Source organism: Argiope bruennichi, chromosome 2, assembly GCF_947563725.1.
Source record: "Argiope bruennichi chromosome 2, qqArgBrue1.1, whole genome shotgun sequence".
In the NCBI taxonomy this organism is placed as follows: Eukaryota; Metazoa; Arthropoda; class Arachnida; order Araneae; family Araneidae; genus Argiope; species Argiope bruennichi.
The window spans coordinates 112,079,408-112,106,429 of record NC_079152.1 but is presented as its reverse complement, the minus strand read 5'-3'; the positions used below and the strand labels follow the sequence as shown (position 1 = coordinate 112,106,429).

The window sequence follows — 27,022 nt, the reverse complement described above, 5'->3', positions numbered from 1 at the left end:
TAATAATAATAACGAGGTTAGTTTTATTATATTAAAATCTCGTTCTTATCTTGACATAAGAACATTTAAAAACATGCAAGAATATTCGAGTACATGTAGTGTTCTTATGTCAAGATTTGATTTACAGCTTTTACAAATTTAGACTTCAAGATATTATGCTACGCATTTTCAAAGCCATAAGCCTCATTGACTCATCACATTTATTGCGTTATAAATTTTATCGGACATTTTTCAGTTTCTTACACTAACCACAGACATTTATTTCTATGCTAGTTATAATTATTTGCTTTAAAAGAAATTCATCTTCTATTTTTCAAAAATAAAATCTCTATCTTTTGTCTCTTTATCAGAAATAAATCCCATATATGTGTGAAAGTTGAAGAAAAGAAGCCTGAAAATAAAAAAAAGGAAAGAAAATTTATAAAATACAAATGAGAATTTCAAAACAACTTACTTGTGTAACAACAAGGCATAACACGTAACAATATGGTACTTTGCTCCACTTTCGTTTACAGAGGATTGAAATGATTACTATAATCTGAAAATAAAAATATAATTTAAAATCCCGTATTAATTTATGTATGAGAAAGAATTGCGTGAACAAAATATTTGTAATACATTTAGATAGCAAGTTGCCATTACTAAATTGAATTATGAGGAGAGTTAAAGACTCTTTTACAGTTGATTCTAACTTTCAAAGATTAACAATAATCAATACTGATTAGTATAGTTGAGCTTGTCGTTAAAGATGATAACGCTAGCCTTGATTTCGTTATAGATAAATCATTTTTGAATTAATTAGTAACATCTCGTGAAAACAGAAATTCTTTCGAATTTAAAATGTGTTGTAAATAATATCTACAACCATAATATCAACGTGAAACAGTAAATTTCATGAGGCATATATTTTTTGTCTTCGGATTCCTGAATTTAAAAAGGTACTAATTGAAATTAGATTTTCTAGGTTACTGCGTTTTGGAATTTGACTTTCATTAATATTACAGACTTTGTTTCATAATTTTTCGATGTTAAAAAAAAACAAACATTCAAGCAAACACAGTTTGCAAAAACGTCTTCTGAAATTATCCATGTATTCGTCTATTTTCCATTCTTTATTCTTTCATTTTATGCTATTTAGTCTAGTTATTATTTTTAATTCTATACAAAAAAAATTAATCTTTTTACACATTTGAATTAAAAAGTTTTGATTTCAAAATACAAATATGCTGGATGTTTTTTTTTTTTTATCTCATTGATGTGGAAACTCATTAAAGATCCTCGATGCTTTCTTTTTAACTCAAATAGTCATAATCCGCAGAAACGTCTTGGAAATATTCCACTTATTAATCTCATTTTCATTTTCGATTCTTTCAATTGATGCTAATAATTCTATTAAATATTTTTAATCCTATAACTATAAATAATCTTTCTACTCATTTAATTTTTATAAATGAGTAGATAATTTTTATAAATGAGTAATATTTTTAATTTTTTTAATTGTCAGGTAATTTTTTTTTTTTTTTTTTTTTTTTTTTGCATTTTGTTGGTTTGCGAATTCAGTATGACTAGAGGAATTCATTTTTTCTTAATGGAAAATATTATTCCATTTCAGAAAGGAAAAATTTAAATGGCATCTGAAAATTAATTGATTTTAGATGACCTTCTCTTTAAACTCTCTGTTTTAACAAAAACATTATTTCGCAGATAAAAAAAAATGAATTTCGAAGTTAAATTCTACCTGAAACCAGCAAATTTTAAATTCTATAAATTTTATTTCTTTGTATTACTATTTTTTGTTCGTTTCTTTTTCTTTGTCTTTTGTTAAAGATACTGACTTTAACTAGCAATTTTTAAACTCTATAAGTCAACCATCTGACTCTCCGACTCGCCATGAAGGCACACGGATTTAAACCATAAAAACTGAATAACCGGATCGCCGCAATAGCTGGAATTGTGGTTGAGTCCTAAGGGCCATCACCGGCCACGGTACAACCCTCCTCGAAGGAAGTACGTCCCGTCATCGACGGGAGGAGTCAGATCCCCCACTTATTAGCGTACCCTCCAGGGTGGCGAGATCCAGCCACCATGCCGGAAAAGCATCTCATCCTCATTTCGAGGTGCCCTTCGGGAGGTTTTAAACTCTATAAATCTTATTTCTTTGTGTAGTTTTTCTTTCTTTTTTCGATTCTTTCTGTTCTTCTTTTGTTAAAGGTACCATAAATAAGCATAAATACAATACACTTAACTTTAAAAAAATAAATAACTTTCAAACTGTAAATTCTAAATTTCAAATATCTTAAATATTCGAAGAAATTGATTCTTTGTATTCAGTTGTAAGGCAAAAGACGAATTGTCTGTAAATTGCTTATTGTAGTACTCCTTGATATTTTACACACCGCATAAAAGAAAGCACGCAGATTTCTAATTTTGAATATATTTTCAATGGAAGAAGAATCCGCATCAAAATGAAAGTTCAAGCATGTCATTGAAATACGATTCAAGCATAAAGATGCAAATATAAAAAATTTAAAAGAAGAAACTTGTTTAATTCAAGATTAAATGCATCAGAAACCTTCCAGATGTATTTGTTTTATTTAGAGTCACGATAATAACTTGTGTAAAGGTAAGGCTACAAGAAGAAAACATCATTTATGATGTCTAAGAATGCTCTTTGTTTAGTTCTGACAATATTTGAACAGATTTGAATTAAGTTATTCTGACGTTACTCTACTAACGGCCTCAAAAGAATATTTCTCGTTCGGTATTTTAGTTCAACAATTATATATAACGCCAGTTATTATATTCAACAGTATTATATAATTCGTCATATAATTTCTTCGATTCTACGTGATATAATTCATTGCATACACTATTGAGAAACATTTATATTCCAATTTGAAACATACATTCATATTCTTTATATTTTACCTGAATATTTTATTGATTTCATATATTTAGTCAGATCCCGAAAATTTTGAATCTTTAATACTAAGTTTATAATTAGGAATGTATTACTGTTAGGACATCTTTTTTATTCAAGCTATTGTAAAGGACATCCTTTAATTCAATTTGAAACTAACTACCACATTTTGAAGAGGAAAGCATTCCTACATCGTTCAAGCAAAATTCTAAGAACATGACGGTAATCTGATCCATTCATTCAGACAATTTTGGATCTCATTGGAGTGTTTGGAGTTCAAACTTGTGGGGCTTAAATGAAGAAATTTTCCCCCAAAGTCTTGTCAGAGAAACATTTCTGTTGGTAGTCTTCCTATAGGAATCGATCTAAAACTTTCATTTCCAAAACTAATACTATGAATCAACTTTGAATTTCTAGAAAATATGTAGAACTATGAATGATTTTTAAATCTTTTTCGATTTCATAAGAACTAAGACTTTTGAGAATACCTTTCATGTTTAATGTGTTTGAAACTGAAACTATGAAGAATTCGGTGGAGGGTTAAAATGTTCTTACTTCTGAAAATTTACAAATAAAAACGCATCTTATGCGGATTTCACTAATGTGATTGTTTAGCATTATGATTGTTCTTTTGCATTTAATATAGTATACATATCGTTGTTGTTCGTCCATTTTTTTTCTTGTATTTTGAAAATTACTTTGAATGAAATTGGGTTTTTTTTATTCATATATTTCTACGAAAGCCTCAGTATAATATCTTCTAAACAAACAATTCATTACAGAAATTTTCTGCGAATTAAATGCTCAGAAATTACATACGCATATTCGAACATTAGTTTATGGTTATATAAGTTCAACATTAATTTATTGTTTTAATTCATTTCTGATAATATAGAAAAGATGTAATCTTGATTTCCTTGAAATTTTTTAACAATACATTTAAAAACAAAACTGGGTCATGTTTGACTTTTGAACCACAAATGCGCTACAAATTATTAAAAAAGCAAATCTCATGGCAACTTTGATAAAAATTTCCTTTTCTGTTCAATATTAAAGTAACTTTACGGTTATCACATTTTAATTGCTGTTCTTGAATATTATAAGATTTAATCTTCTGACCTTTTATGTTTTTTTTAATTATTATTGTTAGAAAAATGTCGAGGTCTGTAAAGACATTTTTCTACTCCTTATTCATATATGCGTATGCGTATACGAGTCAGAAATTTGTTTGAAGAGGTTGTAAAAGTAAAATAGGTGTACAAGACGCGGAACTCGAAGGTGTCTGAGTTCGCAGCGTTTGTTTTATCAGCTGCCGCTTTGGATTTACAACTTTTCCAAAATGAGAGCTGCTATTCGAAAGCAAGGTTAAGGACGTATTTGCTAAGCAGTGTTGCATATAAAAGTATAGAAACGGAGGAAAGATATATTTCTCTTGTAAATGTATAACATTTAATTTGGGAGAAGGCCGTTCATAAAGCATCTTCCGAAATGAATTTCTTTCTTTGAAAATTGAATTATATTGAAATCAATAAATGATAAATAGAAGCATATATTGGCGATTATGAATTATTTCAAGATGGATATTTTAAGTTCCAATTGTAATTTTCTTTTTCTATTCCGTTTTCCTTTAAAATTATTTCCCCTCTTTCTAATTATTTTCTAATTGGATATGCCGCTTTATGCAAAAGTTTTATTTCATTTCCTTGTGAATTAATTCATAAATTTTGGGAACTAAGACTTTAAAGAAAAATAAGAGAAATTTATGATAGCAATGATTTTGCAATTTCAAATTTCCCCCCAAATTTTCAAATATAGGTAAAATTTCAAATCATTATTATTTTTTTTACTGCAGTAAATTGAATAAAGAAGTTAATTTTATGTAAGAAAATTATATTGAAGAGTTTTCATCTGCTTTTAAAGGAAAACTGAAATTACTTCAATCATTTCCTTTATTGCCACAGATTTTCATTACTACAACTTTCAAACGCAGGTCTTGAAAGTGGTTAGATATTTAGCAACATAATAAAAGCCAAGAAATATATTGGAATCAACAGAAGGAAATGATATAAAGCAATATATTTTAGAAAAAGTCTCTATATTGGAAGGAGGGACATCCTGTGTAATGAAGTTTCTAGTTTTCAGAAGCTAGAACCCTCCTTAATTGACTGTGCTAAAGTGCAAAAATAATATTGCAAAAAATATTTAGGTTCACTATTTAAATTCCATTATATTAAACGTGGGCCTCTAAGATAAGAATAGATAATGAGATCATGACACTTTTATCTAATTTGTCATTTGGCTTCTCTTCTAAGACGGTCCATTTTACCATGCTTTTACTTCGGAATATGCTCATAGGTAACCGAAGAACGGTTCAAAGAACATTTTCAGTTATTAAAAAGCAGCTAAAGATTTTTACGATAATGCATGTAGAAAATGTTTTAATGTTTCTAAAGATGCATTGTCTTATAAGCTTAAAAAATTGGCACATTTCATGAAAAACCATTCAGTAATAGAGTAGTTCTTCAGTGAAGAATAATTCTGGAACTGGACTGTTTTAATATTATACAGAATTTAAAAATAATCGAATCTAGTCATACTTATAGATATTAATTTATAAAATTAGTATTAAAAAATCACAAGAAATACTTTGTCCGTTTACATGGACCTAACGCGCATAATCACTCAGGAGTTGAGACGTTCAAGTTAGACCATATTACGAACACCTCGTTCAGGAAACTCACTAGGAGATACATTACATTACTGACGATGGAATCATTGATCAATCGACACCAAAACTATTGTACAACCAGAGAAGTCTGGATCCTGTTTCATTATACGACAACTTCTGATCTTCATGCTCGAATCCCTCCCCAACTCAAGGGTGTAAAAATAAACTCGTCACTTTATTTATGAGACAATATGCATTTTCATAAACAATAGTAAAAACTTTGCATATTATAATATACTTGATTTATCAAAATAATTTTTGTATTGAATCAATATACTCCAGATGGAACATTTTGCTTTTTTAATCGAATATCTGAATAGTGGACGGTATGCTATTTTTATTTAACAGGAAGCATACTTGAAACCCCCCCCCCCGATCCACCAGAAGGCAAAGAATAAAATTGAATAATTAGAACATCACGATAGCTTAGGCGGGAGTTGTGTTTGAGTCCTTTTGACCGTTACCAATCAAGATACAGCCCCTCTCATAGGAGTCCCGTCCCGTCATAGGCATGAAGCAACTCGATCGTAAACCATTTCTATATTCAATTGTATGGCGAGAACCAACTATTATACCTGAATCTACTCTTCCCAAATTTATGTGGGCATGGTTGAAATAATTATATTAATTTTCATTCGGATTAATAAAATTTAGCAACCGAAATATTATTAGTGATGGGTAAACATTCGACATATAATTGTATTTATATGACTAATTAGAATAATTTTATGTTTTCAGCGATAACGATTAAGAAGAAAAAAATTAGAAATTTTTCATAGCTATTGAAAACTTCCCATTGTTTTTTGTAGAAAATATACTAAAACTCGCGGAAGTGGTTTCCCTCAAATAAATTCCTCTCTTCAATAAAATTCTGATACCTCTTTTCCCCCGTTGTGGACTTTGAGTAAGGCTATGATTAGCCTGCATGACATTGCGAACATAAGTTGCACAAGTTAGATCTTTGGCGAGATTCTAGCATTTTTACTGAATTTATCGAGCAAATATATATTTTGAACGCCTTTTTGCCGACTAATGGATACCAAATTTTGATATGGAACCACAGTTGTCATCAAAATTTCGCATACCGAATTTCATTTATTTAAGACACTACGTTTATGAATTGTTGTGTTTGCATGCATGCGAATGTGCAGACAGATAGAGAGTCAATCCTTTGGCAGATTCGATTGAAAATTTGATTAAAATCTAAACTTTAAATGCTAAACCCGTGCATCGAATTATATTTACCTAGCTTTTTGTGTTTTATAGTTATTTGTAATCAAACAGCCATAGAAGCAAACTTCCTGTTAATGTATTTCGTTCAAAATGTTACAGAAATTTGCAAATTTGATGTATGTTCAAATTTTACACTTTTAGCTTAAAGCGTTTTTGGGTATTGTGTTCATACAAAAGTAAACAGACAGACATAATGCCAAAAATGAATTTTCCGAATTAGCTAGTACTTTCTCGATACTTTGAATACAAGAAATTAAAAATATTGAAAATAAAATAAAAACAAAACACTCTTACTGTCATATGTAAAAAATATCTGCCATAAAATTAATGAGATATAATCATGCTCTTTTTATTAAAATTCTATTTATTACTTTTTAGATCTAGTTGGAAAACCGACTAAAATATTAATACATTTTGATTATGGTAATATTAACTGGAGCAAATGAGTACAATAATACATTTCCAGCATAGATTGCACACCACAGACTTACTAAAATGCATTTATTAAATTGATATATCTGGCTATTTCAGAGAAATTTAGATTTTAAACTTTATATTTCTACAATATCCTAATCATTAAAATTATTCGAAAAATCGCTCATTAAGATCTTTAATGCTTTTTTCTTACATTCATAGTTACAATGAATATATGAAGATATGAGATAATTTTTGCATAAAGGTGACATAAAAAATACAAAAATATTTCTAATGCTATAAAGTTTTCATACTAGTTAAATAATAAAATTATTTTAAACGAAATAAAGGAAAAGAGAAGAAGAATTTTTTTATTGAAGGTACTTACGTCGCATGCAAGGCTAAAACAAGCTACCCAGAAAAGTAAATCTTTTAAAGCGGGCACGTAATGGCTGAGTTTGCAAGTTGGAGCGATCGTAAACCTCGCAACTACGAACGACGTTGGGAAACTCAGGAAACTCGATACGATCAAGGTAGCACTCATCTGGAATCATAAAAAAAAATCGAATTAGTTTTATTAGCAAGAATAATGCAAAGCTTTCATTCGAGTTAATCAAGAAGGGAGATAAAAACATAACAAGCTGCTGTTTAAACCACTATTCGTTCTTTCCGAAATTAAATGGCAATATCTGGAAAGGCAAGTTTTGCTCGACAGTTTTTAATTTTATTTTTATTTGTATATTTATTTATTTTTTGTAAAATCGTGTTATTTTGGAGAAAATATTTAGATGCCAATCACATACTGATTACATTTGAATATTTTTCAAATCTTACTTACATATGAAATGGTCATTTAAATAAAAAAAATTCGTGAATGCATTTAGTTTAACATATTATTAGAAACAATTTGCTATATTCCAGTATTCATTTTACAGTTTATCTATCATTTTACATTTTTGAACTTACACTCAGTTTTACCATGGTGAAATCGGATCCGAGATGGCGATGTAGGGCATTGTCAGCAGAAAAGCAGATAGAAAAAAGCTCTAATTGTAAGTCATAAAAAGATGTTTGTATTTTATATGTAATATCGCGTTTTTTTCAGTAAAGACACCTATATAAATAAATTTAAAAAGCAAAAAAATATTAAATATAAATAAATAAGTAAAAAAAATAAAGCAAAAAGCGCGATTTAAACCAAGGACCCGCAATAAGCGGAAAATGATAATTAGTCTAATAGTTATAAAAAAATTCTTTGCGTAAAATCTCGCTTTTTTAATAAAGACACCTAAATAGATACACTTAGAAAGCAAAATCTTATATACACATAACATTTGATCCAAATCGTTAAAGCCGTTTCTTAGATACACGAAATAAATAAATAAATTTATATATATACAAGAATTGCTGGTTTAAACTTGTAAGACATTTTATGAAAATTTCCGGTAGTTGCAATACCTTTAAAATACTCTTGGATTTATTAATCTTAATAAATGATAATATGGGAGAAAAGTAATTTCAATTAATACATTTCATTGAAATTTATGAAATAAGTGTTGCTAGTTAGCCTGGTTTTTATTTACATTTGGCTTTTAAAATAAATCTTTATTCTTTTAAACATTTTAATTAATGAATGGTTGTGATGATGAGATTCATTAGATGAGCTTTCATCAAACTGTTCTGCACATGTTTAAGTTTCCTTATTTCTTTAAAAACTAATGGTGCCATCATAAAATCGGGCGTGTTTTTTCGAATCTTTAAACTACATTTAATAAATTTCAAAAAAATTCTAAAACTTCATATTAAATAGAGGATATTTTCATTTAGTAATTCGCAGTTCTTACCGCCGCAAGTGGCTTTCTGAATTCCTGCCCTACTAAGAATATGGATGTAGCTGGTGAAACTATTCCATACAGCAGAGCAAAATCTGACAGCATTTTAGAAGATTTGGACCCATCAGTGAGAAAACTAGTAATCGTATGCATCACAATAGGAGTAATAAACCTATTAATATAAAAAAAAACATAAGAAAAAGAATCTAAATGAATTTGATGGATAATAAAAAGCATTTTAACATTAATTACATTATTTAAACCTTTAAAATTTATGTTATAATCTTTTGCATTCAGTTTAAATACAATGCGCAGAGAATTCATTTGAACATATATTGAAATTATGACATAGATTTGCCGTAAAAATTTAGTATCCTAACGAGCATTATTTAAAACGGTAAAAAATCTCGGTCATTAATAGTTCTGAAGTATAGATAATGTTTCAAATGCAACTCTGATTGTAAGTTAAATTAAAACAAATTGGAAAAGATGTCCAAGGGAGGTTCAGAACAAAACTGACTGCTGGTACAAAGCAACTCCATTTACTGATTGAAAATGTTTTGTTTTTCTACTTTTTAAAATTATTTTAACTACTAGCCGCCTTTGGCGACCAGCCGGTTCGCCAATTTTAATGTTTGTTAAAATTTTAATAATTAAATATTTTATGCAATTCCAACTTTAATAGATTCTTCAGCAAAATATTTTAAAACTTCAAATTTTGATAGGCATATAATTCACTCATAATATTATAAAGGCCTTCTGTCATAACGTGATATATATCTCTCTAATTTTCTGTTACACCTCGTAGAATTTATGCTTTAAATTAAAGTGTAAATGATTAATCTGCAATTAATATAATAATATTTTTTACTGAAACAAAGCATTTTTTTTAATAATATGATTACTGATAATAGAGTCACTGAGCGTTTAAACTTTATGGGCACTAAAGAATATCTTTCTTAATTTATGTAATATCTCAAGAATTTGTCAACAAAATTTCTCAGATTCATCATGAACAGATCGATTCATTAACAATGTTTAATTTTAAATGTATCAAACACTAAGAAAATAAAATGAATCGTTTAAAATAATCGGTCTAAAACAGGTTTAAAAAAACTACTTAAAAAACGATGTACTTAAAACTATAAGCATATACAAAAAAATATATAACTAACATAAATACAATTTACTTACAAAAGCATGCAACTAACTTAAAAATAATTTAAATCATCCGTTGATAGTGATTGTCATGACAACAATCAGAACAATGCGCATGCGTGAATTTTCTTCGCCAGTTAGGTAACGCAAATGCGTGAATTTTTCTACGCCAGTTGGGGTAACGCTATGCAGATTATACATTTTTAATTTCCTTTATTCTGTGTTATTTTAATTCAAAAGTACTTCAGAATGAATCTGAAACATGGATTAATTAACAATGTTTAATTTTAAATGCATCAAACATTAAGAAAATAAACAGAATGGTTTGAAATAATCCGCCGAAAAATATTAACCCTAGCCTCATTACTGTTGGGAGAAAAAAACAACTGAGCCTTACTCATTTGGCGGTGGGGAAAATGGAAGATTATTTTGGCGGAAAATTTGGCGGTGGGGAAAATGGAAGATTTTTTTGGCGGGAAAGTAAGTTTTTAATTAATAATTAAAATTCTAATTAAAATTTTAAAAAAAGGCACCCCAGGTGCACATTCCCGACCTCTAAGGTATACATGTACCAAATTTGATAGCTGTATGTCAAATGACCTGGCCTGTAGAGCGCCAACACACACACACACACACACACACACACACACACACACACACACACATTGAGCTTTATTATAAGTATAGATAAGTAATATTTGTTCCGAAAGCACTGGAATTAACATTTAATGTTCGATTTCAGAGTTAGTTTAATTTGGATTAATTTTCCATTAATATTACATATATTACTAAGATTTTTTATTAAAACAATTTATCAGCCCATTAGTGAAATGCCGAAATGTGATTATGGATAAAACCAACTTTAAATTAGTTCAAATGAGCAGAACTTTATCAGAATGCAGTAAAACAGGATAATTGATGTTTCATCTATATTTAAATAGCTGAAAAATCGAATGTTCACAGTCAATGTTTTTGAAGAAGGAAATTGTTTTCTAATCAGTCATTTGAAGTAATCGTGGCTAGATCCAGATAACCTTTATTTTTGCTTTGTCATATATGAATTATAGAGAATGTATGCGATCGTCAAAAAATTTGAACTCCCGATTTTGTCGATTCTCTACGTTTAGGTCACTCCGAGTTCAAAGAACACATATTTGGCATTATGTCTGTCCGTCTGTTTATGACAAATAAAAAATTCGAGTTCATTTTAATAAAAGATTCCCAGAATATCTTTATTAAATTCAGTCTGTTCTATTCAGGTCTAGCGCCCCACGGCCGGTTTATGAGAAATTTGAAAAGTAGTGTACTTGGAAAATTAAATACTATATCTTGTCTTCACGGTTCAAAATAAAATTTAAAAAAATTACTTGAACTAGCGTTTATATATAGCGTTTAATAACTTTTCATTTGAAATCCCAAGCATTCAAATCCTAGTTTCATAGAATATAATATATGATAGAAATACTAAAGTTTCTTCGAGTCAACAGTCATGGCATTAAACATATAAAAAAATCTTTTTCTAAATTGACTCCCATGTTATTGACCCAGAATGCTTTTTTCTGGTGCATGGTTTGTATCATGAAATTTATTTCTATTATTGTTTAGATTAGTGTACATATATATAAAGCAGACAATTGTTGTTGTTTTTATTTATGAAAATATACCACTTTTTTTTCTTGTTTCTAGAATGAATAAAAGTTAAACCTCTTAAAATACTTAAGTAATACTTCATGACTAATTGTTATTCCCGGGAAATTTATTATTTAAACTTTTATTCATTTCTTCCCAAGTAATTGTTCACGGATTTCAAATGCATGAACATGATTGCCTATTCAATTAAGCTGTGCTCCATTGTTAAAACAGATCTAACTTTATGTGTTTTATTTTGAAAAAGTAAATCTACCTTTCTATTCAGTGGAAATTTTTGAAATATTTTGGCGGTGAAATTAAATATTTGTGTATCTATTGTTATTGCATAAATAGTTGATTAGCGAAATTCAGTCATTTTCCATTTCTCATTGTTCGATTTAGAAATTTAGAGTCCTTAAAAGAATTAAATGGGACTTTCCTACCTGAGAGCATCAGAATTGAGACTAAAGGATGATGAAATCCCATTGTTAGTTTACTTATAAATAAGATCTAGATTATGATTTTTTTTTCATTCCTTTGAAAATGAAATTTGAACAACCGTTTGTTACGGAAATTTTCCAAACTAAACCAATTATCTTTTATTCATAGTTTTTTTTCATTTGATCTTTATTTAAACATTTTTTATCGATAATAATGTTTGATATTTTTTATTTCTAATGCAAAAACATTATGGTTTTGATTTTCTATTTTATTTTAAACGTCTGACCAAATAAAGGTGTTGAGACTCTACCTGAATTTCATTTCATTCAGTCGTTTCTCCGCTAATAAGATTCAAAGATGTGGGATCGTAATGTGAAATAATCCACTCGTTATTAATCCGACTCCATTTTATTATCTATCTAAATTACAATTCTATTTACATGCTATATTTATATTTAGTTGCCATATACAAAAACATACATTGGTTTCGCGCGCAGTTAATTCTGATTTTAGAGTTGTAAAAGCAAGTTATAGCTCTAGTATGATTAAAGTTAAAATTAGTTTTTAGCCAAAGGCGCTCGTAACATCCTCCCACCTTTTGATTTTTAAATCAGGAGGTTACAAAATCAAAATTAACAAAATATTGCATTCAAAATATTTAGAAATCAAAACATGAAATGCACATATTTGAAAAGTACATAATAAAGTTTAAAAGTTAGTTAAAACGTGAAGGTTTAACCACTTTTCTTCCACTTCTAGTTTTTGTTTCATGGTCGTTATTTTCCGAGCTCGGGATTTCGATTTCTTCATACGAAGCAACAGGTTCGTTTTTTCTCGCACCCACAGGATCGTCATGGTCTAATTCCAAGGGGTATAAACGTTGCACTGGACGCACAAGTTCCCCACTCGCTGTTTTTAGCTTCACTACTCGGATGCAGCCATCTTTCCCAGGAAACACTTCGATTACCAATCCCAAAGGCCAGTCTAGTCGCTTTTTGATATCACTTTCAATTATAACAATATCTCCCACTTGCACTTGTCTAGATTCCTTTCCTTTTGGCTTCTTCTGGATTAACAAGCTTAGATATTCTTTTCGAAATCTTTTCCTCAAGTCCTCTCGTAATTTTTGTTGATACTGATATCGTTTGGAGATATTTACTTTATCCAAAGTATCCAAATCGGGAACTCCTACCTTTGTAGTCTCTTGAATGAACATTGAGGGAGTCAGTGGAATTAAATCATTCGGATCTTCCGATAGATAATTCAAAGGTCTAGAATTGATGTTGGCTTCTACGTCACAAAGAATAGTGAACATTTCTTCGTAATGAAGCGATGCCTTTCCTAAAACTCTTCTTAAAAGCTTCTTCACCATCTTAATCATGCTCTCAAAAAATCCGCCCCACCAAGCAGCTGTTGGGGGGTTAAATTTCCACTGAATTCTTAAGACGGAGGCTTCATTGACAATCTTGTCCCAATCAAGAGAACCCATCAAATTATTTGTTCCAGTAAAATTTGTTCCGTTATCGCTGTATATAGTCCTAGGTCGCCCTCGTCTTGCGACGAATCTTCTAAAACCTAGAAGGAATCCATTAGTTGAAAGACTCTGTATTAATTCCAAATGAATGGCCCTATATACAGCGCAAGTAAAAAGCAAGATCCAGGCCTTTTTTCCATCCTTTAAATGAAGCGGCCCTGCTAAATCCACTCCAGTGACTTCGAATATCAAGGCTTCCCGTACACGATCTTCCGGTAGTGGCGCAGGAATTGATTCAATTTTCTTGCTCGTATATCTTTTGCATCTTATACACCTTGAGAGCACTTTCTGGACAGTTTTTCGGCCCTGCAGAATCCAAAATTTTTGACGGATATCTGTTAGGACAACTTGAACTCCAGCATGGGAAGAGATCAAATGATGTTCGAAAATCAATCTCTCCACTAATGGGTGCTTACAAGGCAATACTAGAGGGTATCTAAAATTTTCTTCATCATCTCGTCTAGTAATTTTAGTTTTCAATCTAATTAGTCCATCAGAATCATTAAACACACAGAGTGATTTAAGTTTTGATCTTGCATCTTCGTTATTAAAGGTTTCTTGTTGCACGATTTGTATCACCTTTCTTTCGGCGGCATCTAGTTCTGCAACAGTTAAAAGATCTTTCATCTTGTTAATTGGATTTCGGCAATTTTGTACAAATCGTAGCATCCATGCTATCATTCGCACAATTTTGGAATATCTTGAGAACTTGTACAAATACCAGGATTTATTCAGATCTGTATAGTTGACTAAAGTTACGACCCTCTTTTTCCTTTCCCGGAAAACCTCTTCAAAATTGTATTCAGAGTTTGTCGCTGGCCATTCTTCTTCTGGAAGTTTCAACCACTGTGGGCCCTCCCACCATCTCGATTTCAAAAATCCTTGGATTGAACAACCACGGGAAGGGAGATCAGCAGGATTGCAAGTGCCTGGGAGATGCTTCCAAGCATCCTTTGAAGAAAGACTTCTTATTTCTTCTACTCTGTTATTCACGAACGTACCCCAATGATCTTCTTTTTGAATCCAATGAAGAGCAACAGAAGAATCTGTCCAATAAAAAGTAGGTACGTCTCTCAAAGACATAGAATTTTTAATATCTGAAGTTAACCTAGCTCCAATGCAGCATGCTAGTAATTCTAGACGAGGTATTGTAATAACCTTTAAAGGTGCTACTCTACTTTTTGCCTCTATAAAATATATTTTGACTTCCTCTCCCAAGGTATTTCTCAAAAATACGACAGTACTGTATGCAACTTTGCTGGCATCACAAAAGGTATGAAGACTTAGTCCTTCGGTGCAGCCATTGATCTTTACACATCTAGGGATCTTAACTTCAGACAGCAATTTCAAATCAACAATCAAAGTTTTGAATTTTTTCTGAATGTCATCTGGTAGAATTTCATCCCACCCTAAGTTTCTTTTCCAAATATTTTGCACTAAGAGTTTTAAACATATTGTCACAGGACATAAAAATCCAAGTGGATCAAATATCTTTTGAGACGTTGACAGAATATTTCTTTTACTGCAAACATCAAAATTAAATTCTGTATTTTGTAAATCACAGAAAAGGAAATCTTCATTTGTATTCCATAACAGTCCAAGTACTGAGGTTGGAACAGTTGGCTCGTCCCGACTTAGGTCCCTTGTATATTCCCAACCTCGAAGATCAAAACAAGCCTTGGAAAGCAACAGCTTTGCTTCTTGAATGAATCGGGTAAGATCATCTTCATTGCGCACGGATGTCACACAGTTATCTACATAAAAGGAATTCTTCAATATTTCGGAGGTTTCAGGAAAGCACTCTTTACTTTCCTCTAGATGATTCATCAAAACCGCTGCCAAGAGGAAAGGACTACAAGTGAGGCCAAAAACAAGACGGCGGTGACGAAGTATCTCAAATTTTCTTGTTTCGTAATCTTTCCACCAAAGAAATCGCAAAACATCTTGATCCTCTTTTGCAATTGAGATTTGAAGAAAGGCTTTTTTAATATCAGAAATTACCCCAATGTTATTTTGTCTGAATTTTCTTAAAATGGGTGGAATTTTCTCTATTAAATTTGGTCCCTTTTCCAGACAGTCATTTAAGGACGGAACTTTCTTAACTCGACAAGAAGCGTCAAACACTGGACGTACTTTGGTTGATGAGTTTTCCTTAAAAACACCTCGGTGCGGCAAATAATAACTTGGATTTCCCTCCTCCATTTTGGGCACTTTCTCTATTATATTTTCCTCAAGCCATTCTTCAAAAACAGCCTCATATTCTGCATATTTCTTTTCATCTTTTAACTTTTGTGAAGTACGGATACAACGTTGTTCAGCTGTGGATCTATTGTCTTGTAGAATTTCTTTTGCTTCTATCCAAGGTAGCTTAACTATGTATCTGCCATTTTCATCTCTATCCACTGCTTTCATAAAATGATCCATTGCGTTTCTTTTCATTTCTTCTTTAGATTTAGTTTCAACTGGATCCATAATACCTAAAGTTTCTAATTTCCAAAGATCAGAGATAGAGCTATTTTGTATTAGCATTGAAGTCACCAGTTGAGCGGAAGTATTTTCCTCTTTTCCTCCAAAAACTTTACCCATGATCAGCCAGCCTAATTTTGTTTCATATGCTACTAATCCACATTTCAGAGCATATATATTTCCTGAGAATAACTGTCCGCAAAAGTCAGCTCCTATCAGCAATTCAATGTTCGGACAATCTTTGCCTTGATCAGAGAGTATTATATTCTTTTTCTTCAACTCCTTTTGCCAATTTCCTTTGTGGATCCGAGGTATTTTTCCGCATATAATTGGTTGATCGAGGACTTGCATATCGTAAGTGAATCCCGTATTCAAATTCTGAAGGGTTATTTCATATAGTCCATGATCTTGTTTTTCTAACGTAGATCCACCAAATACCGAATGTATGATATTTTTAACTTCAATGGGCCTCAGATTCATTTCTTTAATTGTTTTCTCTAATAAGTATGATCGCTGCGAACCACTGTCAATAAGAGCTCGTACTCTGCGTGTTTTTCCTTCTGCTTTAATATTAACTTGCAATGTTTGAAGGAGAACTTCTTCAGCAGCACACTGATTGGATAAATTGACATTTAGATTCTCTTCCACCTCAGGTGTTTTGACTTTTGGTTTGTTTGTTGGCAGATCTGGACACATCAAAGTCCAATGCCTCTTATTACAAAGCAGGCACTGTACATTTGACTTGCAAATTCTTGACCTATGGCCAGGCTTTAAACAAGTGAAGCAGCATTTTTTATTTTTCAAAATCTTTTGTTTCTTTTCAAAATCAAATTTTTTGGCATTGTAACATTCTTTGCTTTCGTGAGGGTTTTCACAAAAAACGCAGATGGTATTATGTTTTCTTTTTTCTGTACCTCCTGAAAACAAATCTGTAGCAGTAGCCACAGAATCAGAATTCCTCTCCTTACACACCTTAGGCGCAAATCCTGATCTCGCTAAGCGAATTCTTTCCTCACCTTCTATTTCTGTTTTCAGAAAGAGTAATAAGTTTTTCAGTTTTTCTGAATAAGCATTGCTTTCCGGGTCATGATTTGCTATTATAATTGGATTACGCAGCCATACCCTGAATATATCTTCAGGTATGCAGGATTCCACCAGGGGGAAAAGCATTGCTGAATACTTGTCTGATGTTAAACCAATTGATTCTAGAGCTCTTAAGTAAGTTTCTAATTTATCATAAATTTGCGACGTGCTTAATTTCCTTTTAGCTTCTGAAGCATTTATTATAACTAATTTTAGTAGCTCACGAACGTAGTATTCAATAAGCAACTCATCCTTTCCGAAACGCGATTTTAAACTTTCTATTGCCTTGCAATAATTCGCATTTGTTGGAGGATAACTGTCTATAATTTCCCGAGCTCTAGTTCCTTCACTTACACATTGGATCAAATATTGAAATTTGTCTTCATTTTCTAATTTATCATCATCATGAATACGCTTAAATTGACTCCAGAAAGCCAGCCAATTCTTAATTTCACCGTTAAATTTAACGAGTTCTATTTTAGGTAACTTAAGTTTTCGTTTAATTCTAGGAAAAACAGAACCAACGCTTTCCTTTTCAGCGTAAGAAAGTTTAGTCAAATATATGTCCACATTTACTTTCGCTTCAATCATTTTTGTGCTGTATTCTTCGATTTTCATATACTCATCTTCATACTTTTCGGTATCAGAATTTTCCAGAAGAAAACTACATATTTCATTATCTAATTTGGCCAAATCCGAATAAATTCGTTCCAAATTGCCGAAAAGTGATTTAATCTCTTTTTCCTGAGGTTCATCGACCTTTAATCTTTCAATTAAAACATTATACGTTTTCGTAAAGTTAGATCTAATAGGTATTCGCTTCTTAACGGACATCTCCATTTTTATTTCACTACTTAATTCTTATTGCAAATAAAAACAGACGTACCGTATTTTTAGCAATCACGTCCGGGTTCACCACAATGTTGAGACTCTACCTGAATTTCATTTCATTCAGTCGTTTCTCCGCTAATAAGATTCAAAGATGTGGGATCGTAATGTGAAATAATCCACTCGTTATTAATCCGACTCCATTTTATTATCTATCTAAATTACAATTCTATTTACATGCTATATTTATATTTAGTTGCCATATACAAAAACATACATTGGTTTCGCGCGCAGTTAATTCTGATTTTAGAGTTGTAAAAGCAAGTTATAGCTCTAGTATGATTAAAGTTAAAATTAGTTTTTAGCCAAAGGCGCTCGTAACAAAAGGTATTTAACTTATGATAAATTTTTAAAATTTTGGAACATCTTTTGCTGCTAATGATTTAAATTTCTTAAGATTGTAAGATATTATGTTGATATTGCTCTTTTACAAAAGGAATTAGACAAATTAATAACAGTGGTATAGTGAAAACAATGAACATTGAGAAATCCGGTAGCTTTGAAATAAATATTTCTTAAATCTCATTTTAATTTTTTTCAGTAGTTTTATTTTTCACTCTAACGTGGTTACTGACTTAGGCGCTATTTTCGTTATAAAGCTTAATTGCTTACAGCATATTAAATATATTAATATATTAATTAACATATTAATAATGTACTTCTTTACTGCCCTCTCAGATCTGAAATATTATAGCTTTATTTGAGATTTTTATCTTAAAAAATGTAATAAAATTCTTGGGAAAATGCAAAATGTTTTTGCACTGCTTGTTTATAGTGATGATTTTTTTTTCTTAAGTAATATATCTGTTGTTCATCTAAATAAATTTTGAAAAATTCTTGTTTGAAATCCCATAGAATATTGTACACAATGAATGCTATTTTTCTTTGAAATATTATTAATAACATGATTGATTGTTTTAAATTGTTTTAATTTATTCACTTTATCGTACAAATTTGAAAGATAAAAGTTTATTTCAAAATTTATTATTAAATTTAGTTACAATGATAATTTTTCTTTATACAAATTTTATAATCGCTTTAATGAACATTTTGAAGATATTGATGTTTTCATTATCTTTGTCATCTTTCTAAGATAAAATGTCTTCAGTTTTTAAGCTTATATTTGATAAATGCCTGTTTTTGCGATTATTATACTGATCTGTAATCTAAAGTTTATTGTGTTTAGTTTATTATTCATTGTTCTTTATTTTGCGTAAAATTCTAAGTAAATTTTTCTTCGCCAGTAAAGCTTTTCTTAAATTTACAAATAGTTAAATAAAATAGGATTTACACCAAAGTAAACAAATAATGTGCAATGTGAATTCTAATTTTAAAAGTTTTATTTTGACGTGAAATTCATCACAGATAAATTAAACATACTTCATCGAAAGAAAGAAAAAAATATCAAGATTAAAATAAAAATTTTAAGTGAGATCCTGAGTCTATTAAATGGCGCATTTATATCTACACAAAAATAGCAGATTTATACTTTTTCTTCTTATCCAAATCTCCAAACCTTTTAGGGTGGCGGAAGATGATATAATGGAATAAGTTTTTAATACGCCGGCTTACAATTTTTAAAAATATGCTTGTGTAACCTTTAAATATAGTCAATACAAATAATTCTTAGTGAAGAAAAACCTGTTTGAATCGGAATGACTTTTAAATTACAATTACCAGTCTGAATCTCGAACATTTTTTACCAGTCTGAATTTAATTATATTTTTAAACATGAATAGAATCATCCTTCAAAGAGTTAAGGTTAGAAACATGCAGCGTCAGCAGTTAATGTTAAATAATCGACGAAAAATGCTTAATTCCCCTTTATTCGAGACATTGTTGAATTCAAATTAATGTCACTAAGTTTATGTAGAGTAACTAAGTTGTCTTAATAATCTAGATTACAGATGAATACTGAATAATTGTGATTAAGAATGCTGAAAAAGTTTCATTACTTAGATCAACAGAATTATAGATATCCTTTAAAAAGCGATGAACAAATGAGTGATTCTACTCAAAAGTTCTGTCTGAACCACCGCCCAAGCCATTTCAAATAAGCTAAATTTATAGCAAAATATAGTTTAGAAATACAATTATAATTTCATTTATCACTTTATAATCAAAAAATTTTAAATGAATAATGTTTAGTTCTTGTTAAGTTCTGCCACGTCCTTTTTTTTTTTTTGGTGGATTTTAATATTTGCCAATTTCCGACTTGAACTTTGGATCTTGATTTCAAGATGGCCCGAATAAATATGTTTTGAGGTAATAAAGACAATAACAGCGAATTTTCGAGAAAGATTCTTTTGTATAAACAAGCAAAATCGATTAAATAATTTATCAGTGTTTGAAAATAAAAACCACAATTTTTTTAAAATAAATATATTTAATTAATTGTTTCATTTATTTTATCATTATCAGATGCTTCATTTTCCTAATATGTTTACCATATGCATGTCCAATGTGTGTATAAAGTTACCACCTCATATGCATACTTTTGGCTTGGAAAAAATTTCCATTTATAGGTGAAATCTTGAAGTACTTTTTAATGGAAGTAAAAAAAGTAGCAAAATATTATGAAAAAAAACCTTAATTTCTTTTAATATCACCGAAAATGTATTTATTGCCTTAAATATTACTTTTAAAATTTTTCTTTGTTACAAAGTTTTTAATAATTCAAATTTAAATAATCAGATACAGAAAATATCTAAAATTTATAACAAATTCTGCTTTTTATGTGGGCAGTTAATGCGACACTATAAAAATTAAAACAATTGGAGAGTAATATTTTTTTTTCTCAATAATTATGAATCTATATATACCAATTTCTAACGTATGTGTCTCGGAAAAACGCTCTTATTGTTATTACCATATGACAACAGTCAAAAGTAAACAAATTATCGTACGAATTTCAGACTGCTTCATTGAACGCTTTTACAGTGCAATGAATCCTACACTTCTAACTCAGCTACAAAATATTTTTGGAAATGCTCTCCAGAAGATTCGCCGTGTTACCAAAAAAGTCTGTTCAGTCAGAGAAATAAAAATATAAAAGAAATCAAGTAGAAAGTTTAATATAGCTCAAAAACAAGGTTAACCGTCGCCAGATGAATAGTCGTCATGACTTGCCTACGAAAATTGGTTTTCATATCTTTCAAAACAATTATCTTAGAAAATAATCTTTTAATTAATTTAAGATTCGGAAATTACTTTTTAACGATATCAATTCCATCTCTTACAATTTTTGTCCTTAATTTTAATAATCCAATAATTGAATTTGTTTCACTCTCTGTAATAATGCTTTTAAATGTTTTAATGGAATTCAAACTTATTCATCAAAATATTCATTCGCGTGATTTTACTAATCGTTAACTCTGTAGCAGAATTTTCACTTTCACTTTTATTTCCTAATATGTAATTTTTTTTTAATTTACAGTAAACTAATTCAATTGAATTCATGTTTTTAACTACATCAAATAACAAGGTTAACTTTTTTGAAAAAAAAAAAAAAACAGTATTCCTTATTAATAATTTAATAGCCTAAAAAAGAATCTGGACGAAAAACTGGTCACCAAAGGCGACAACTATTATTAAAATCTGTTGAAATGCTGAACTGTTATTTAAATTAAACATTTTAATTCACTCGTGAGTTTCAGCAAGTGATTTTTTTAATCAATGAGGTTTCATTGGGTTTTATGTCGCGTTTTAATATGATAAAAAATTAAATTTCTGTTATTAAAAAATTAAATATCATGCCATATTGTTACATTTTTTTTGTTGCTTGTAGGCGTTTAAATAAAAATTTTAATTTCATATTTTTAAAGTTTTATTTTAAATGGCTTTTTTTGTTGTTGTTTTTAAGCATACTGATACGTAGTTATTGACTGTCTAAATATAAAAATAAAATATTTTAAAGACTTATGATATTTTATACTTACATTTTAACGGTAAGAAGAACGGCAGCTGCAACAACAGCAGAGGTTATCAAATATCTTTCTTTTCTCACCATATTAAATCCCAGAAGAGAAAGAACACAACCAGGTACAGTTGCAGCAACAACCTTGGCAAATAAAAAAGTTTACAGGAATTTTTATAATAAATTTACTAAATATATCTGATATTAAGTTAAAATATTATAAATATTTAGACTCCATAAAATTAATTCGAAGTCAAAAAGGAAGTTATTTAGATTACTAAATCAATAATATTTTGATAAATATTTCTCTTTAAAAAGTTAAAATATTCTTAAGTTCTACCGGATTAAAAGCACCTGCACTTTTAATTTACATTTAATAATACAGTGTTTGACATAATTTTCTTATAGAACTTGTAGTTTAATTTCTCTGTATTTTTTATCCCGTTTTAAAGTGATATTAAGGTTATCTTGTACCGGACTCTCTAATTTCGAACCGTTAACAGATTATAAAGAAGACGCCTGAGACGACAAACCGCGCTCCAAATATCTGTACCATACTGATGGGAGAATTTCAGTCCCTCGGAGTCAGAATTAGAGTATACCAAGCCAATATACACCTAGATTTATCGAACTGAAATTCTTTAGCCACAAAACCGAGACTTGCCACTACTTATGATCCAATGATAGTTAACATGAAACATTTTGAGCCATGAAATAATATCACTCTCTGAGATAGAAAAAATATTGTATATTTAATTTCGCCCCTATATATTTGATGTTTATTCATTAAATTCATTCTGAAGATATCATTATCCATGTCATTCATTATTGTATAAAGAATGTTAGAGATATTCACTATAAGTTTTAAGAGCAAGTTGTCATTCTCGTCTTCTAAACAAAACTTTTGCAGCCGTTCATTGAACTCAGCCCTTTACTAAGTTGCATGGTATATAATAAGTACTATATCTGGAAGGCGGTGTTTCGCTAGGCAGTTGTTCTTTTTTTCTTTTTGCAAAATTATGCTTCTTCGGTGAAAATATCTAGATACGAATCACATACTGATTACCTAAGAATATTTTTCAATCTTACCTATATATGAACCTGTTATTTAAATTTTAAAAAAAAACCTGAATTCTTTTGGTTTAACATATTAATCGAAACAATCTGCTATATTTCAGCATTCATTTTACAGTTTAGCTATCATTACTTATATTTTTGAACCTACACTCAGTTTTGCCATGGCGAAATTGAGTCCGAGATGGCGCTGCATGACACTGTCAGGATGACAGCAGTTAGAAAAAGACTCTAATAGTTAGTTATAAAAAACAATTTTTTATGTTGGTTTTTTTTATTTTGGTTTTTTAGAAAAGGCACCTATGTAGGTAAACTTAAAAAGCAAAAATGTTAAATTTAAATACACAAATAAAAAATAAAGCAAGAAACGCGACTCGAACCGAGGACCCGTAATGCACGAGCCACGCATATTCTTCTGACCACTATACTGTACTGCACACATTGCGAAGCGGAAATTGAATATACTTATTTTAATACTTAATTTTTAAAAAAATGTAATGTAAAATCACTTTTGTTTCAGTAAAGACACAAAGATATATAGACCTATATAAACCTATATAGATAAACTTAAAAAGCAAAATCTTATCTAAATATGAAATTTGATGCAAATTATTGGAGCCATTTCCAAGATGCACGAAATAAATAAATTTCGATATATACAAGAATTGCTTGTTTAATAATGTAAGATTTAGACTATCAATCGTCATATTTGAACAATATGAGTATCTACTAAACCGTGCTTAGATACTTACTTTTATAGGGTGGTGCAACACTGCTGGCATCTTGCTTTTAAATGAGAAATTCAAAATAACTCCTAATACAGATGATATTATGACAGGACTTGACTTTAACAAGCTCTGAAATATGGATGATACTTCTTTCTTGGTCACTATCTCTGACCATTTTATGCAGCTGCGGGAGGAAACTATGTTATTTTCCTGCTGTTCTCGCGATTGCTTGGATTTATGGATTTCCAGCATGAAAGTTCCAATAGGAACAAAAAATATCATCGTCATGACTGGCATCATGAAAAGGTATTTCGTCATCTGCGGCCTGTGGTCTTTATAAAGGGCGGACACTATTAAAGAAAAATAAGTGAATACAATTAAAATTGTAGATAGTAGTGAATGGTTAGAAGAAGAATATATTATAGAAGAATATATGCATTTTTTATTAATTGATAGATGTCCAGTATATTCATATTTTAGAGGGGGGTTTTTATAGTCTTTCATACATATATATCCAGGCTACTACTTGTTTTAATGATCATATTAGGAAACTTGTAAATCAAGAATTATGTAGTCTTCAAGTAATATGGAACCTTGAAATGTCTCTAATTAGCACTTAAGAGCAGTAAAAACAAATACAAATTTTAAAAAATTATTTAACACTTAGGAAGATTAAATAAAAGTCATTGTTGTCATTTATTAATTTAATTAGAAGGTATTTTTGAGCAAAAAAAAAAATGTAGATATAAAGGCAAAAGTATTGACATTAAATTTTTGAATTTCTGCTTTATTTCATACTAAAGAATTTTCAGATTTCTTGGTATCGACTTAACATCAAATTTTAATTTCCAAGACTAAATCACATATGTTGATTTAAATTCAAAGATTTATCAAAATTTTAAAAATTATTCAATGAAGACAACTTGCCCCAAAACTCTTTTCAAAAAATTTTCTGCTTTTGACATGATATAAATTTTCTAGACAGAATTATTAAATTGATTAAATACAGTTAAACAAAATGCTTAATCTTTAATACATTCCGCAATATACTGAAAATATCCAATCATAAGGTTTCAGCCATTAATAGTCAACTACATAAGAATACTGAGGTCTAGTGACCTAGCAATAATACAATAGAACAAGGAGGTCAACGTATGATAGGCACGAGAATCAGTACCTTTTATTATTATATTAATGCATATGTCCATCCAGACAAGATGATTTCGTATTAAAAAGACACAATCTTAGATCTGATTGTCAGATTACATGATAGAAAATTTCCTTTGTATTGGTAGAGTTCTTAAAAAATTAAAAATATATATAATTTGTAGCGCACTTTAGCTGTAAATATATAGTAACATCAGGAGTAGGCAATAAAGTCCCGTAATTCTATTAGCTAAAAATCTTTACGAAGACTATAATAAAAAATCTTCCATGAAAACAGATCGAAACAAATTGCAATCCACTAATAGAAAAAGAATGCATTGACAAATGCAATTTTTTTAAAAAGAAATACTAAAAGAAAATCAAAGAAATAATTTCTGTCCTTTTACATAAAATAATGAATCAGCATAGTGAAAATTGTGTATGTATATATATATATACATGCAGTCAAGCCTGCTTCTGTACGATCCTTTTTTATGCGATTTTTTTTTTGTGCTATCTTTTTTTTATACGGTGTGCGAATTCCAACGGTATTGCGATAATTACTCGGTTGTAATGTTTCTGTCAGTGTACTAATATAATGGGTTTAGTATGCAAGGTATGTACATATCACGTTAACTAATTCCAAAATAAAATAAATCATATATTCCAAAAATAAATCAACTCGAATATCTTCACTTAATGAAAGGGATTTGAACTAGTTCATCACAAGAAGATGCGCGTCTTGAATATGACGAGTAGTATTGAATTATGCACCTTTTGAAAACTTCTCCACGTCTAAAAATGAAAAATTAAATTAAAAAAAAATTTCCATGTGTAATTTAATTTTTTTTTATTTGGGTAGCGCTCTCTCATTATTTCATAAATCTTCTACAGATTTTCTAAATGAGACATTTTTTGCACAGTCTCCCTTCATCACGTAAAAACATTTTTTTAATATGTTGTGAAAAATTGTTTGATATCTCTATTTATGAATTTTCAGAATTTTTTTTTGTGCGATCTCTTCTATGCGGTTCATTTCAACTAATTCAACTAAATATTTACTGAAAAGTTTCTAATAAAACTATATATAATATGCTTCTAATAAAACTATCTATTCCCTGTATTTTGAAAAAAATTCACTTAGAGCAGAATTTTATTAAATCACTCTTATCTTCTCCAGCTAACTAAACATGTAGATATTATTTAGCACGTATTATGACATCAAAAACCAATAAAAAGTAATGAACGTCATTGAAAAGTTATTTGCAAGTTGTGTGGTTTGTTTGTGGTTGTGTGAGTTTGTTTCCTATCAGTGTAAACATGGAGAACAAAACAGTGGATTTTTAAGAATTTTATTCCTTTTTAATACCGCAAAGGCAAGAATGCTTTCCGAACTTCGAGAACATTTTTTTTTTGTCTTCTAAGAAAATAACTTTATAGGCAATTGAACATTGCACAAATACAAACGGAACAATTTCTCATTTAAGATTGTCAATGCTTTTGTAGATATCAGTAGCTTATAATGATCAAATTACGGTTCTGATAAAAAAAAATATAATCAAAGTATTACTACTAGTAAAATAGTAGACACATTCGAAATCGACTACATGTTTAGCATTTGATGCGATACGATTTCTATTGTTGCTTTGAAGCTTTATTACTCCACGAATTAAAAAAAAAAATCTTAATGGATAGAATTTCCAAGCACGATTTACGTTCAAGTACAATGAAAACTATTTATTTTTGAACGAATAATAATGAGAGATAAGAAATGAATCGTCTACCTAACTTAAGCAAATGTGTCGAATGATTTGCCATCAATCAACTTGATA

The 27,022-nt window shown here is 29.8% G+C and overlaps 1 protein-coding gene across 1 annotated transcript in view; it reads right to left on the bottom strand.

Moving 5' to 3' along the window:
• Nucleotides 1-27,022, bottom strand: part of LOC129961608 (integral membrane protein GPR155-like) — an 80,811-nt gene that overhangs the window by 28,721 nt on the left and 25,068 nt on the right. Inside the window, exons 4-8 of the mRNA XM_056075113.1 lie at nt 24,069-24,394; nt 22,265-22,386; nt 9,140-9,299; nt 7,684-7,839; nt 455-538 (exon numbers count right to left, since the gene is read on the bottom strand). Of these exons, the coding sequence (XP_055931088.1) occupies nt 455-538; nt 7,684-7,839; nt 9,140-9,299; nt 22,265-22,386; nt 24,069-24,394 (848 nt within the window). The remainder of the gene's footprint in view (nt 1-454; nt 539-7,683; nt 7,840-9,139; nt 9,300-22,264; nt 22,387-24,068; nt 24,395-27,022) is intronic.